The sequence below is a fragment of the Oreochromis niloticus genome, linkage group LG22 (assembly GCF_001858045.2).
Source record: "Oreochromis niloticus isolate F11D_XX linkage group LG22, O_niloticus_UMD_NMBU, whole genome shotgun sequence".
NCBI lineage: Eukaryota > Metazoa > Chordata > Actinopteri > Cichliformes > Cichlidae > Oreochromis > Oreochromis niloticus.
In genome coordinates this window covers 4,233,787-4,249,019 of record NC_031985.2, presented here as the reverse complement: position 1 = coordinate 4,249,019, position 15,233 = coordinate 4,233,787, and the positions used below count along the sequence as shown (strand labels likewise).

General features: G+C 39.4%; 2 gene segments (V, D, J or C); one reads left to right on the top strand and one right to left on the bottom strand.

Annotated features, from left to right (window-relative positions):
- Positions 1-8,514, top strand: part of LOC100698964 (Ig kappa-b4 chain C region-like) — a 51,391-nt gene extending 42,877 nt beyond the window's left edge. Inside the window, 2 exon segments of the C gene segment in view lie at positions 7,356-7,437; positions 8,112-8,514. Of these exon segments, the coding sequence occupies positions 7,356-7,437; positions 8,112-8,446 (417 nt within the window).
- Positions 8,515-11,543: 3,029 nt separating this feature from the next.
- LOC102076642 (immunoglobulin kappa variable 2D-29-like) lies at positions 11,544-12,334 on the bottom strand. The segment is given in 2 exon segments: positions 11,544-11,973; positions 12,179-12,334. Coding segments are annotated over 2 exon segments (363 nt in total).
- Positions 12,335-15,233: the final 2,899 nt, after the last annotated feature.

Here is a 15,233-nt window from a genome sequence, read left to right as displayed (position 1 = left end):
GAGAGCCCGAGTGCCCTAGAGGGACCTTCCCTGCCGGATACACGATGGACGTGTGGCAGAAATGGAGGATCGTGTGCCTGGTGGGACTGTCGATCGAGGACGCTGAAGATATCTACCTATTCGGAACCATGATAACAGGCTTCTTGCTGATCGGAGCTGGCTTGGCCCTGGCTTATCGAAGAATGAAGTAAGCGGAACCGGCTGTTCAAACCCCCCCCAAGGCTGCCTGCTGGGATTGAAACGATGGGACGAGGCGCGACTTCTCAGAATGGGCTCACTGAGTGCAGCATGGTTAAGATCTTGGAGAAGCTTGCGGCTGCTGTGAATACTCAGAATAAGACCTCTGAGCATATATTGGATTACATCATGGAGAAGTTCACTCAGAATAACACCTCTGAGCGTAACTTGGATCACATCTTGGAGCAGCTCACTGCGGTCGTGAGTTCTCAGAATCTGCTCTCTGAGCACAAGAATGACAAGACCACGGAGCGCAAGTTTGATAACATCATGGAGAAGCTCGCGGCTCTCCAACGGGAGATTGAGAGACCAGTGTCGGAGTGTTAAAGAACAGCTTTGAAATTCTCATGAGTTGTTCGCATAAAAGAAAAACCACCATCATAATGCGGCTATCCCTTCGGCGCCAGCTGTGGGCTCAAGGCTGAAGCTGAACAAAAACTCCCTGATAATGACTGTGTTGAGTCTGTTCCTTCCCATTCTATGCAAGGCCCCCTGGGTTGGCTGGAAGACTGTTTACTTAGCCTGGCAGGGCGAAGGACACTGTCTCAGCTGAACTCTGGACACGCACACACATGCACACAGACATATATACACATGCAGATGTACACTCATCCCCCTTCCCCCTCCAAACGCCTTCGATGCTTGTTTCCTCGTGGGAACACGGCGGGTCTGAGCCCGCGCTGGAATGGTAGCACTGGGCAGGACGGCTGCTGTGTTTGCTTCGGATTACTCCTCACCCCCCACCCAACCATGTGGCTTGTCACGTGCTCCATAATGTTATGCTGTGGCCATTTATGTGCTTTTTGTGCAGAGGAGGTTTTTTTTGTTTCCTGTTCTCATGCTGTCCTCCCATAGGAGCCCAGCATGAGTAGAGGTCTCTTTTTTTCCTCTTGTACTTTCCCATTGTAATGTATATTTCAGTGGTTTTCTGTAACGTAACCGTTCTCCGACTTGTATCCCCATGTGATGTCTGTGTTGTGTGTGTAAGGTCGGTGGGGGGGTCCCATTTCACTGCAAGGCTTTATGTGGCGAATAAAGCCTTGATTGATTGATTGATTGATAAAAACTATTTACTTTGCCTTGTTTGGTATCTTTTCAGCACAACCTCACGTGTCTGAATTTACAGTTATGTTTTCATTTTGACAGACTGTATTAACACAATTGATCTAAAATCAGACAAAAAACATAAAACCCGAGTAGAAAAAGTTATATCTTTTACTGTAACAACCACAAACATGTTTAATTAATCATATTTCATAACTTTAAATGCAAATATAAAATGTCAATTTTAAAATCCTATGCACAATTTTTGCAAACAATAAAGTTATTACCCCTTTTTTAAAATAACCATTTCAAACTATTTACCGAACAATCAGCTGTTCTGCATTCAATAAGATGCCACACAAATTATTTGTGCCACTCCAAAAAGTTCTGTCCACTATAAAGGAGAACATCACAGCCTGATACCTGCAGGTCTGACAGCAGCAGGTGTATCACTCCTGTTTCTACCTGGAGACAGCAGTCGCTTCATTGTTCTGACACACAACACAAAACTATCCACAACATTACACACTAACTACACAAGACAACACATTAACTACACACTACAAACACGCTAAACGTCACAAATCTCTCACATCTCAAAACTCTCTTTCTTTTTCTTCGGTCTCACTCTCTCTCTCTCTCTCTGTCACTCCTAAAACTTCCTCCTCTTCCTAAACAACCAAATGTCATGTTGCCATATAATTTTCTGATTGGTCGACATGGTGCATTTTTCCACCAACACGAAAGGGCTGTTTTTTTTGTTTTGTTTTGGTTTTTTGGGGGGGTTTTGCTCATAAGCACAGAGGTCTTGCTATCGCTGTCTTTAGACAGTAAACGTGACGAAAGTATTGAGGAAAAACGCCGCGCATATATTGTTTATCATGATTCTGGTTTTACGTGGCCTATCAACACAATTTATAAACTGGTATATATCACCTTGTTGCTCTGTCCTCTTGAAGTGGTCATGTGATTGACTTACCACGACTACTTTATTCTTCCTCAGTCAAACAGCAGCACTCATGTGATTGTTTTGCTCCCTTAGCTCCAGGTGTTGTGCCAAAAAGTCATCGTCTGCTAGAAAGTGATTGCCGTCCGCGGGAGCGCGCAGCTGCTTAAAGCTGTAGCATCCAGATTACTTACAGCTACTTCCATGCAACTGATATAAGGTGCGGTAAGCTGAGACAGCTTCAACCGTCTGTTTGCTGAAAAATAGTAATGCGACCGCACTGCATTTTCTTGTCGGTAACGGTAACGGCGTTGTAACGATAGAAATAGTAATTAGTTAGATTACTTGTTACTGAAAAAAGTAACGCCGTTACTTGTAAGGCCGTGATTCCCATCACTGCTGTTAAGAGTGTGTGTGACTGTCACGGTCCTGGGTCGGTTCGACCCAGCATTTTGAGTTTCTCATGTTTTGGTTGGATTTTGTATTTTTGGTTATTTTCTTGATTTCTTTTCTGGCTGTGACGATGATGAATATTAATAAGTATGTTCCAGCTTATTCTGGTTTAGGTTTAGTTCTGCCTGTGTAAAGTCCGTGTTTTCTTAGTCTGCGTCTTTGTGTATTGCTTCCTGTTTTATTTTGAAGGGTTATGTTTTATGTCAGTGTGTCTAACTTCGCTCCTCCTGTCTCGTTAGCCCTATCTCTCCCAGCTGTGTCTCCCTCCTGTTTTCCATTGCCTGATTACTCCCCTGTGTATATAAGCCCTGTGTTTCCTTTGTTCTCTGCCACATCATTAACGTCTGCTCACCCTCTGATTTCGCTGTGTGTTCCGTTGCCTGTTTTGTAGTGATGGCCAAATGAAGCTTGTATTGAAAAACGGTTCATTACTCGAAGCTTTTCAACACAGTCCTCTCTGGTGACATCTGGTGGCCAAAAATATGAAGAGCAGCTTGAATCCACAAAATAAAACCAACTGCTTCATAATGATAGCCCACTCTACAGAGTGGAACTCTGTCTCATATTGGGCTGCTGTTGTGCTGCTTTGAACGCGTATTTTTTTGGTGTTAAAAAATGTAGTTTATTTGTTTAATAAATAATTTTGACCAGTAAACTTTCCTTGTGTGAACATGCACTATGGTTTGGTCTTTCTTTGCTTGTGACTTCTTGATGTTGGTAAATACAATAATTGAAAAATACCACGTTACATATAACATACATATAATAATGCACATTATGCAGTATGCTTCTGCTGTGAGGTCCTGCCTCCATGTACTTATGCATTTAATCTCTAGACGGGTATATTTATAAATAATATTATATTAGGGAAATTTTCCTATACATATTTTTGACCTGGGAGTAGAATTGATTGTGAAATGGAAAGTGAAATGCTCATGAACTTGCAAATTAAAAACATGATGCATTTAAGGAAACCCTTTTTCATTTTTATTTAAGAAGAAAATTAGTTCCACTGTGCGATGGCCGAATCTGTTCCTTTTCGTGGAGATAATTTCTCCTGCCTTAAGGAAAATCCCTTCACATGGCACAGAAGAGGCTAGAGTGCAGAAAAGCTGGTAGAGATGCAGTTATGGCTCCACAAACTATCAGCTAAAGAGAATAAATAAATTAAATTGCTGCACATTTTGTAGACTAACATTTTAAGATTATTTTTTTAAATAAAATATATCTTTTTATAACATTAAATGTTACCAGTCAAATGGAAGTTATTTAATGATATTTATATTATGAAAAGCAGATTTTTTACATTTTAAGTTTTTCCCGTTTTCAGATAAAATAAAGACGCACAAAACAAAAGCAAACAGCCAGAACACAAAGCTGGAAAACCGATTGACCAGAATCAACTCAAAATACTCCCACACAACAGAACCAAATCTCTCAGTAGAATGATCAGTGGTTCGCTATCTGTCACCATCAAGACACTCCACAAATCCCGCAAATGATTCACTTCGTTCCATTTGAATCAGGTACCGAAGCAGTTACGTGCGTAATGAAGCTTCGGACGTCACTGGTCACGTGACTTTTGCCAAACGAAGCAAGCCTCGACACAGTGCTTCTGAACCAGTGTGTTGTTTTTTTCGACACACGCTCCGGAGCCTCAGCTTCAAGCGGGCCATCACTACTGTTTTGCCTGCCTGTTAGTTTATTTTCCCCTCAGATTAGTTAGCCTTCTGTTCAGTCTGCAACCCGTAATAAAACTGTTTATTTTGAGTTCAACTTTGCATGAGCTAGTCCTGCATTTTGGTTCCTTCCTCCCCGCCTGCCTGCACACAGCCATGACATTGATTTCTTATGCTTTGGTAGTTTAAAAGTATAATAATTACATAAATATGTACAAGAGGTTTAATATATAGCCCAATGTATGTCTCCTTTTATTACCATAGTATTGTTTTTTCTTCAATCATGACAGTTTTTACATTTGCAGTAATTTTAGATTAGGTTTGGGGTAAATGTTTATCATGAAGATATGTTGATTATTATTATTTAGTCCAGCTGAGAGACTGTATAACAAATACAAAGATGTCTGTTATTGTCTGTTTCAGTGCAAAGATGAAGTCAGAAACACAGAAACTGTGACAAACTGGGTTGTTTGACTTGTTGGCCAATCAGACAGGATGTTCAGTGTCAGGGTCGTTACTAAAAAGAGTACAACATAAGCCTGAGGCTACAGTCCCACACACTGACGTAAATCACTGTCCTAATAAAGACGTACATATGATCTTTCTTGTAATATTAAGATAACACGATTTGTTCCCAGTGATCACTAATGTCATTAAACAGTTCAGTCTTGAGCTGAGTGATCTCTTCCAGAATGACAGGAAGCACTAGAGATCAATGAATGTTTGAATGAGAATAAAAATGATGTGATTCTCGTGCTGTTTTCTACAGTCACCTGAGCTCGACACAGTTGAACGTCTCTGGGAGATTTTGGAGCGATGTGTTAGACAGAGGTCTCTACATGTTTTTGGAGAATGGCCTTCATCCCTCCAGCAGAGTTCACAGTCTTAGTCTTGCTGTTCAGTGTTGGCTCAATACCATTGTATGTTTGTGTCCTTTGTCAATATATATGCGTCTTTGTATGGAGTGAATCAGCCAGTTTATCAGAGCATCAAACACAAATACATCTGATTTTTCTATATTTATGAATATAGTCTCTATTAATGTAGGAAATCAACAAAGTCTTAATTTATACTGATGCATTTTAATTAACATTTAAATTTCCTTAAATTGGATCCACTGTGTTATTCTGAGATTTTGATATCAGAAAAAGTCCAAAGACATCAAAGTCAAAAGTTTTACATTCCACATAAATAATTTATTATTTAAATGTGATGCACTGTGTAGCCCCCTCTGGCTTCTGCTCCGTGGCTACTGGGTGACCCCCTCGTCTGGGGATCTCCTCAGCCCTTCTCAGGAGGGTGGCACGGATGCCCCTCCGGTGGTACTCCTTGGGCTCTCGCACTCTGGGGCCTCTGGATGTCTGGAGCCTGGATCTCCTCCATGCCTGCTTCATGCCCTGGGGGACGGGGCTATGGGCCTCCACACCCTCTAGCAGACCGTTACATGGGGAAACCTTTTGTATACAAGCGCATTGATCCACACAGGTGTGCACACGGGTGTTCACTGTTCGTAGACATAAACTACACCTTTCTTAGCTGCTACTTCAAAGCACATTGTGCGCTGTCTGTCCTGCGTGCTGCACAACAACTTTCAATATTTAGTATTTACTGCTGTTCACACTTAGCTAGATTAACGTGATGGTGTTGTGTTTAGTATGTTGCTTTGTTTTTGTTTGTTTGTTTTTTTGCTTGTCTTCTCTTCTTTTTCTCTCAACAGGTGATCCAGGAAATTTTTTTTTTCTTTCTCTTTGTCTTTGTAAGTGCCCTTTCTCACTGTCCCTTTTCCCTTCTGTTTTTCTTTTCCTTCCTCTCTTTCTTTCTCCCTTTCCTATCCCCCAGTCATGTCTGTCCCATCTGTAACAACTGAAATTAAAATAAATAATAACAACAAAGTTTGATCAAATGGACCAATACGGCAATGCCATGATGATCCATTTGGCAGAATAAATCCATTTGGTATCCTTGTTGGTCTTCAGACAACAATTCTGACGGCTAAAGAACCAAATGGGACAGGCAAAAAAAAAAAAAAAAAAGAGAATAAAAATGATGTGATTCTCGTGTTTTCTACAGTCACCTGAGCTCGACACAGTTGAACGTCTCTGGGAGATTTTGGAGCGATGTGTTAGACAGAGGTCTCTACATGTTTTTGGAGAATGGCCTTCATCCCTCCAGCAGAGTTCACAGTCTTAGTCTTGCTGTTCAGTGTTGGCTCAATACCATTGTATGTTTGTGTCCTTTGTCAATGTATATGCGTCTTTGTATGGAGTGGATCAGCCAGTTTATCAGAGCATCAAACACAAATACATCTGATTTTTCTATATTTATGAATATAGTCTCTATTAATGTAGGAAATCAACAAAGTCTTAATTTATACTGATGCATTTTAATTAACATTTAAATTTCCTTAAATTGGATCCACTGTGTTATTCTGAGATTTTGATATCATAAAAAATTCCCAAGACATTAAAGTCAAAAGTTTTATATTCCAAATAAATTATTTATTATTTAAATGTGATGCACTGTAATATTTTCAGTTTTCACATCAGCTGACAAAATGATACAAACAGTGAATTATTTTGTTGAGTTTGTTTGTTTCAGAGTCAGAGAGCCGTGTCTCTCTACAGTCAGAGGTTTTTGTACGGCGGCTCAATGAGTTTGTATCACTGTGGTACACGTTCGGTGGAGGAACCAGACTGGATATTGGAAGTAAGTCAGTCTTAGAGCCATTTTTAAAATGTATTTTTCTTTTCTTCCATTTCATTTAATAGGAAAGGCAGGGAAACTTTGTGTAACTAATAAATTATTTTAGACATTAATTTTGTCCTAAGAAACAAAGTCAGCTTTGGAAATTTATATACAACAACTGAATTTCAGATAAAAATCTGGGATGTTTCATAGTATTAATAATTATTTCTGGTTGTGATGATAAAGTTGTATTTGAGGACTTGTAGGTTTAGTTCAGTCTAACAGAGTCAGAGAGCCGTGTCTCTCTACAGTCAGAGGTTTTTGTACGGCGGCTCAATGAGTTTGTATCACTGTGGTGGACTTTTGGTGGAGGAACCAGACTGGATGTTGGAAGTAAGTTAATTAAAATGTGTTTGTTGTGAAATATCTTATCATTTTATGTTATAACTACTTGTTAGAGAAAAGTATTTTTCTGTTTAAAAACATTTTGTTTTTGATGTTTGTCCTTTTTACTGGACTAATTCAGATGAGCTCTGCAAGTTTCTCTTGTTTAATCTACATTTCTGTCATAGTAAAATATATGTAGACAAGAGTAAACTTCATCTTATGATTAGTTTGTAAATTTCCACCACATCAGCTGCTGTTTGGATGAGTTAAAGTTTGCTTTCTGATGTTTTTATCGTGTCAGATGTTTCAGATTTAGTTTGAAATCATGTGAGCTGTTCAATAACATTTCAAATCTATATGAATGAGTAGCTGCTCTGTGCTTGTGTCCACTCATTTCTTCTGTCATCCATGATTCAGACTTCTAATCATTTTAAAGCCAAACTTCTGCTGTAAATGTTTCCACATCTGCTTCTTTTATTTCCAGTGTAGTTTGAACATATTTCAGGTCAAACTGTGTGATGATTCTCTCTGTGCTGATATGCATGAGAGGTTTCTTAAAGGGAAGTGAAACAATGTGTGAGTGAATGACTGGTGGAGCAGAAAAAACACCTGACAGAAACTTCTTAATGGAGAAATTCAAATTGTGGTTCGTGTCCTCTAAGCTGATTGGTGTTTCCTAGGTGATACCCGCCCCGCCCTGAAGGTGCTGGGTCCCTCCAGTGCAGAGCTGGACCAGGGGAAGGCCACGCTCATGTGTGTGGCCAACAAGGGCTTCCCCTCAGACTGGAGTCTGTCCTGGAAGACGAGCGACAGCAGTGGCAGCAGCAGCATCAGAGGGGAGGAGAGCAGGACTCCTGGAGTGCTGCAGAATGACGGCCTCTACAGCTGGAGCAGCACCCTGACGCTCACTGCAGACCAGTGGGGGAAGGTGGGCTCTGTGACCTGTGAGGCCACCCAGGGCTCCCAGACTCTGGTCTCAGAGATACTGAGGAGAGACCAGTGTTCCCAGTCCTGATGTCAATCACTGAGTCTTTCATGCTGTTTTTCTTCTGTCTCTTTGTTTCTTTTCGTTTGCAGATTTTTCAAAAACCATAAAATAGTCATATTTCCATCCCATAATGGCAATAATCATAGCAACAATCTCCTCTAGTTTCATCCTTTTGTGTCTGTTGTAAAACTGATATTTCAACCTTTTAAAACAATAAAAATGTAACAAGGAAACATGTTCTTTGACTCTGTGAGTTTAATAAATGGACATTAAAAAATAAAGATTTTGTAATATTTATTAAACCAGACCAAAATAAAAATGTAAACAGACACATCGATTGTAATGTGCAGTGAAAATGGTTAAACGTATTTTAAATCCATATACTAAATATTTTTTATAAGATGTTGAGGTCATGTCAACCATAGATTATCTATGTCAGGGGTACCCAATCTCAGTCCACGAGGGCCGGTGTCCCTGCAGGTTTTAGATCTCACCCTGGGTCAACACACCTGAATCACATGATTAGCTCATTACCAGGCCTCTGGAGAACTTCAAGACATGTTGAGAAGGTAATTTATCCATTTAAATCAGCTGTGATGGATCAAGGACACATCTAAAACCTGCAGGGACACCGGCCCTCGTGGACTGAGATTGGGGACCCCTGATCTATGTGCTCTTTATAATTTCTAGTCTCAAAGCTGTTTTACGATCTACATTTTAATCTGACCTAAAGCCCAATAAGTAAAATTAAAGAGCAGGGTATCATCTGTATGTTTAAACAGAGATCATTTAAATCAAGTTTAAGTGAAGATTTACTGATGTTTGATTAATGAACTATTTGGCAGTGAAACTCTGATGAAGCAACAAAGCAGAGAAGAGTCTAGAAGCTGGTGGTGGCAGAGATGAAGCAGGTGGAGACTTAGTTGAGGATCTCTAATTGTCCAGGATGAGGTGGAGATAAGGAGTCTGAGATTTAAAGCACACAAAACAGAGGCTGAGTAACTCACAGAAGGCGGCGAGATAATAACTGGACTCAAATAATGACGACAGAATTGAGCTTGACAGTGGACATGATGTTAAGAACAGACTAACGGTGTGTTCACACCGAACGCGATAGATGGAGCGAAAATGCCCCAAACGCCCCTAATTTGACGCGTGCACATTCGCACCTCGACGCGTGTCCAAGAAAAATCCGTCGCACCTAAAAATTTCATATTTTGACACGCGTGAACCGGAAATGTGGGAGGAAGTTATGCCAGATGGTATCTGTGACGGTATCTGACGGTATCACAGACGGTATCTGATGGCAGCTGTCGAGCTAGCGCTTGAAGAGAGAGTCTCCCTCTTATTAAAATTATTTGTTCTGTCTACATTAGTACTTTGGAAACTGACTAAATAACTTTAGGTTTTTACAACAGTAACAGTGATTCGTTTATGTTGGAAATATCCAAAGGGGGCTAAATCCTTGATTTGTTAATCAGCAGAATATTAGAATATTATAGACAATAGTTGTGATGTGACTACAATGATTTTTTGGATTTGTGTGATGAAGGACTGCAGCTGAGCTCCACAGAAGGATCACTTTAATATTTAACAGCTTACAAATAGAAAAGAGCTACTTAACTGTGCAGAAACACTGACAACAGTATTTGTGTTGCTATCTGATTAATGGACAATAATTATCACCTGTATAACATCACTCCTAATCAGTGTTGGTCAAGTTACTTGAAAAAAGTAATCAGTTACTAATTACTGATTACCTCCCCCAAAAAGTAATCCCGTTACTTTACTGATTACTTATTTTCAAAAGTAATTAATTACTTAGTTACTTAGTTACTTTTTAAAAACACAATTTACAACCTGAATAGGTGATAAAGCGATAGATCTTTCAGCCCAATTCTACTTTTTCTGCATAATCCATCATACAAAATGTAATCAAATGGAAACGTCTCTTTTTAAAACGTTAAATCTTTTAACTTTATGCATCAAGCAAAAACTTAATTATATGCAACATTCTCTGACTGGAAGAAATTTGTTTAACATTTAAACCTATTTTCTGCACATTCCAGCACATAAAATAAAATATTTTTTTGTGTTTACACTCACTCTTTCAAATAGATGCAAGTAAAACACAGCAGAAAATAAATAAAATCAAAGACTCAGCGGCCCTGTTGTCCTATTTTCACCTGTAAAGCAGGAGTGGGGTAGGCGGAGGTTTGCCCTGGTGCAGGTGTGCCGCGGCGGTCAGTGGAAGAATCCGCGAGTTTCTCTTTGAATTTCCCGTTACAGTCGTAGCGCACTCGCTGCTTGCTTGGAAGTTTAGGGGTTTTTTTCGCTGTAAAAAGAAGTTTTCTTCCCACGCACAATGGACAGTAATGTTTTTGTCACTTTTTATTGAATCAAACTCAAAATAAGGTCAGTACTTCCACGCTTTAAACGCTGCATGCTCATACTCTCTCCCGCACTCGATATATTATCCATTGTTGATCTGTGAACAGCTGTTGTCACGAACGTCGCACTCGCTTACGTCACTGTCATGAGACATTCTCGCAAAAAATCACGGTTTTAGTAACGCAGTAACGCAGCGTTCCTACGGGAAAGTAACGGTAATCTAATTACCGTTTTTGCAATGGTAATCCCTTACATTACTCGTTACTTGAAAAAAGTAATCAGATTACAGTAACGCGTTACAAGTAACACGTTACTGCCCATCTCTGCTCCTAATAACAGCTTGTTATTAATATACAAATCTTTAATAAGCAAAAACACAATTTTTTTTCTTTGTGGACCTTTCAGCTACGTGTTTTCATATAAACTCTCAGTTTCTCTAAAGTCTATTTTCTCTCTCTGTAGTAGGTCGAGCCTCTCTCTGGACAGACTGTCTATTGTTATAAATGTAGAAACTAAGAATGAGTCAGACTGGTGGACTACGGAGAACAATAGTCATCAAAAAATAATGTTCATGTGTTAAAAATCTGGAGCCAGTGTTGTGTTCGTATTCTGTGACTCATTACACATTTATGTTTTTATTCGGGGACACCACTTCATGTTTTTTTGTTTTGTATTTTTCATGTTACTAACAACTTTTTCAATAAATTTATGAACGTTAAACTGTGAGTGTACACAAATGAAATTTCACAGTAAATGTTAAAATAATCGTTCCTCCCAGTCTTTGAGTTTGTTCTGCAGCTGTTGCTTCAGATCAGTTCCTCTTCAGCTGAGAGGTTTTTGTACGACAGTTTTTCACTGTGTGAACGGAGTGCTGTAACCACTTTGTCCACAGTAATAAACTCCTGCATCTTCAGCCTGAACTCTGCTGATGGTCAAAGTGAAGTCAGTCCCAGATCCACTTCCACTGAAACGATCAGAAACTCCAGACTGACGGTTTGTTGCATAATAAACGAGCAGTTTAGGAGCTTCTGATGGTTTCTGAAGATACCAGTGGAGGTAGTTACCCATACTTGAACTGGCTTCACATCTGATAGAGACAGTCTGTCCTAGAACAACAGACTGAACTTTAGGAGTCTGAGTCAGGATGATTTCTGCTGATGAACCTGAAACATAAAAAGAGGATAAAAGTTATTGAGACAAATTGAGCTCAGAGAAAGATGATCAAACATTTGAGGATCATTTATCTAACATGGAGAACAGATGGAAGAAGGTCAGTGCTGCTGGTTTCAGAGTTTCTCCGTCATAGCAGAACATCATTGTGGTGAACCTGGCTGCATGCTGAAGCAAAGTTTTCACAGAGAGTCTCACCCTGAACAAGGAGCCCCAGGGTGGCCAGCAGTAGAGTCAGTGACATCATCATTGTGCTGCTGGTGTGTGAGTGGCTCTGAAAGGCATGGACAGCCACTGATCAACACTGGCCTCTTAACAGCTGTGAGCAGAGAGGCAGGACACATATGCAAACACACAGAGTCAGTCAGCTGCAGCTGTTGACAACTCATTGTATATATTTACATCCATCCATTCACTTCCGCTTATCCTTTTCAGGGTCGCGGAGGGCACTGGAGCCTATCCCAGCTGTCATAGGGCGAGAGGCGGGGTACACCCTGGACAGGTCGCCAGTCTGTCGTAGGGCCAACACACAGGGACAGACAACCATTCGCACTCACATTCACTCACTCACACCTAGTGGCAATTTGGATTATCCAATTAACCTATCCCCACAAGCTGCATGTCTTTGGACGGTGGAAGGAAGCCGGAGTACCCAGAGGGATGTATATATTTACATCATATACAATTTGACATTTATTATTTTTTGTTATTTTATTGAGATTTAGCCTTGAGGTGCAAAATAAATACAAAGCAAGCTGAAAATATTCATCTGACTTCATTTTCATATAATTAACCTTTTAATTTTTGTATTGATTTATAAAAGTTAAAACTGAAGTGAGTGTTTGCAAGTTTTTATCTTTAGTTCTGAAACTTTCTGCTGTCATAGTTCAGCAGTCATGCCTGTCTGTTGCCGTAGTTACTGAGCACAGAGATAGAAGTGAAAGATCAGCAGGAGTTGAAGTCTTTTCAAATGAAATTCACAACACACACAAAAAAAAAGAAATTCACAACTGATCATGTTTACCTGAAACAAACTTGATGCTCTCTCTAATAAGTGGTTGGAGTTGCAGCAGGACGTCCCCTCAGACTGGAGGCTGTCCTCAAAGATCACTGACAGCATCATCAGAGGTGAGAAAGCAGAAGCCCTGAGGTGCTTCATAAGGATGGCCTCTGTAACTGAAGCAGCACGGAAGAAGGTGCCCTCTGACCTGTGAGGCTCCCAGACTCCAGTATCAGAAACACTGAGGAGAGACCAGTGTTCCCAGTTCTTACCTGACTCACTGTGTCATCTCTTTGGCTCTTTAAGTTTGGCATTCACACTTTAAAATAGGAATATTTATGAAGACAGAACAAATGAGGACATTGGTTAATATGTTGTATTGTAAAAATGTTAAATATGTTCTTATATCCACAGTTAATTTATTTTAGTTGAGGTCATGCCAGCACTGAGCCTGACTTTAATGTTCAAATCTAAAACAGGCTAGATTTCTCTCACTGAACACGAAAAGTTTTAACATTATTTTTAACATATTATACATAAAGTATTAATTTTATCTCATAATTAGTTTACTGTCATAGTTTACATTCAGTCTTGTGATGTAAATATTGAACATTTTCTCTCACTGGAATTTTAAAACCAGTTTTATAAATTTTATTTTAGAAGAAATGGTTTGTAGATGTTGTGTTTCCAATAAATGTCTGTTGTCTCCATATTATTTAATCTTTGTTGAAGATTTCTATGATTTACAGTATTTTAAGAGATCAACCTGTCACATAATATAAGTCGTGGCACAGACAGTAGCTAATCCTAACATTAAGTTCATTTAGCTCATTAGTCCAGATGCAAACAGAGTCACAGACACTCATCATGTCTGCTGCTATTTTGGGGGCAACATAACTGTAACATTTTCCAAACATTTAGCAACCATTGATGGATTTTAAGCTATTTGTTATTACGGGTCACCCTGTGTACTTTTGCTTTTACACAATATGTTAATTAGTTTTTAAAAAGTCAAAAATATTAAAAGTCAGCTTAACATGAACTGTGAAAATGTTGCATCGACTAACTTTGTCCAGCATTACTAAAGAAGTCTGTGCAACTTTTTTTTATCTGTTGGGTCACTTCATTCACTTTATTTCTACAGCAACAATGGAAATAACTGTTTGAGTAATTAAAACAAAGGACATCATAAATGTTCATAATGTTTGTTCTGTGATCCATTATGAAGCTGAGGTCAAAGGTTATGATCACACATGTTCTCGTTACTAGAGGTGCAACAACTGTCTTATTCTAAGACCTCTTGAGTTTCCCATAATGATCATTTAAATGTGAACTTTTAAATGATTTCCAGGTGGCGCAATCAGTAATGACACGGCTCTGCAGCTCAAAGGTCGTGGGTTCAATCCCACCTTGGTCTACGTTTGTTTTTTTTCACTACAAATTTATACACTATCACAGACCTGTAATTTATATTGCTAATTTATTACAATTCTGCAAAGTTTTATGATTTTAGCAGCTTTTCTAATATGGACCTCAGATTCTTGTTAACGCTCCATGGCAGAAACAAGTACACAGCCTGATGAAGCAGACTGAGGCAGTACCTCTGATTGGTGAATTTGAGCAGAACCAGGTTGTTCTTTCATTTCATTTCTTTATTTATTTCACACATGGTTCAACAGTGTTTCTTTTTCTACATACAGAACCTTCTGCCTCTTTTCAGCAGAAATTCTGCTCATTCACCTCATCTCTTGTGTTGGAGTGCCCTCTTGTGGCGCCTGTTGGGTAGTGCCTTAGTAAACGTGAACACTGCAAAGAAGTGGTATCAGACTGGTTTGTAGTGGAGGAATTTGTTGCCAGTTTCTTTCATCTTTAATCCGTATTCATGTTGTAATGTAGTAGTACCACAATATGGCAGAAACACTATGTTTTGGCACAAATACTTTGATTTGGTATACTTCAGCTTCTTCACCCCTTTTCAGCAAAATGTTCATTTGGAATTTGTGCTGAAAAGGGGTGAAAAAACCCCTTTTCAGCACAAATTCCAGCTTTTTTGGCTGTTTTCAGGAAAAAAAAACTCTTTTCAGCAGAAACTCTGCTGATTCATCTCTTTTCAGCGCAAGTTTCTGCTTCTTTACCTCTTTTCTGCAGAAATTCTGCTGATTCACCTCTTTTCTGCAAAATTTTCAGCCTTTTCACTTCTTCTCAGCACAATTCTCAGCAGCTTCTGCTCATTTAGCAAAATTGTCAGTTTCT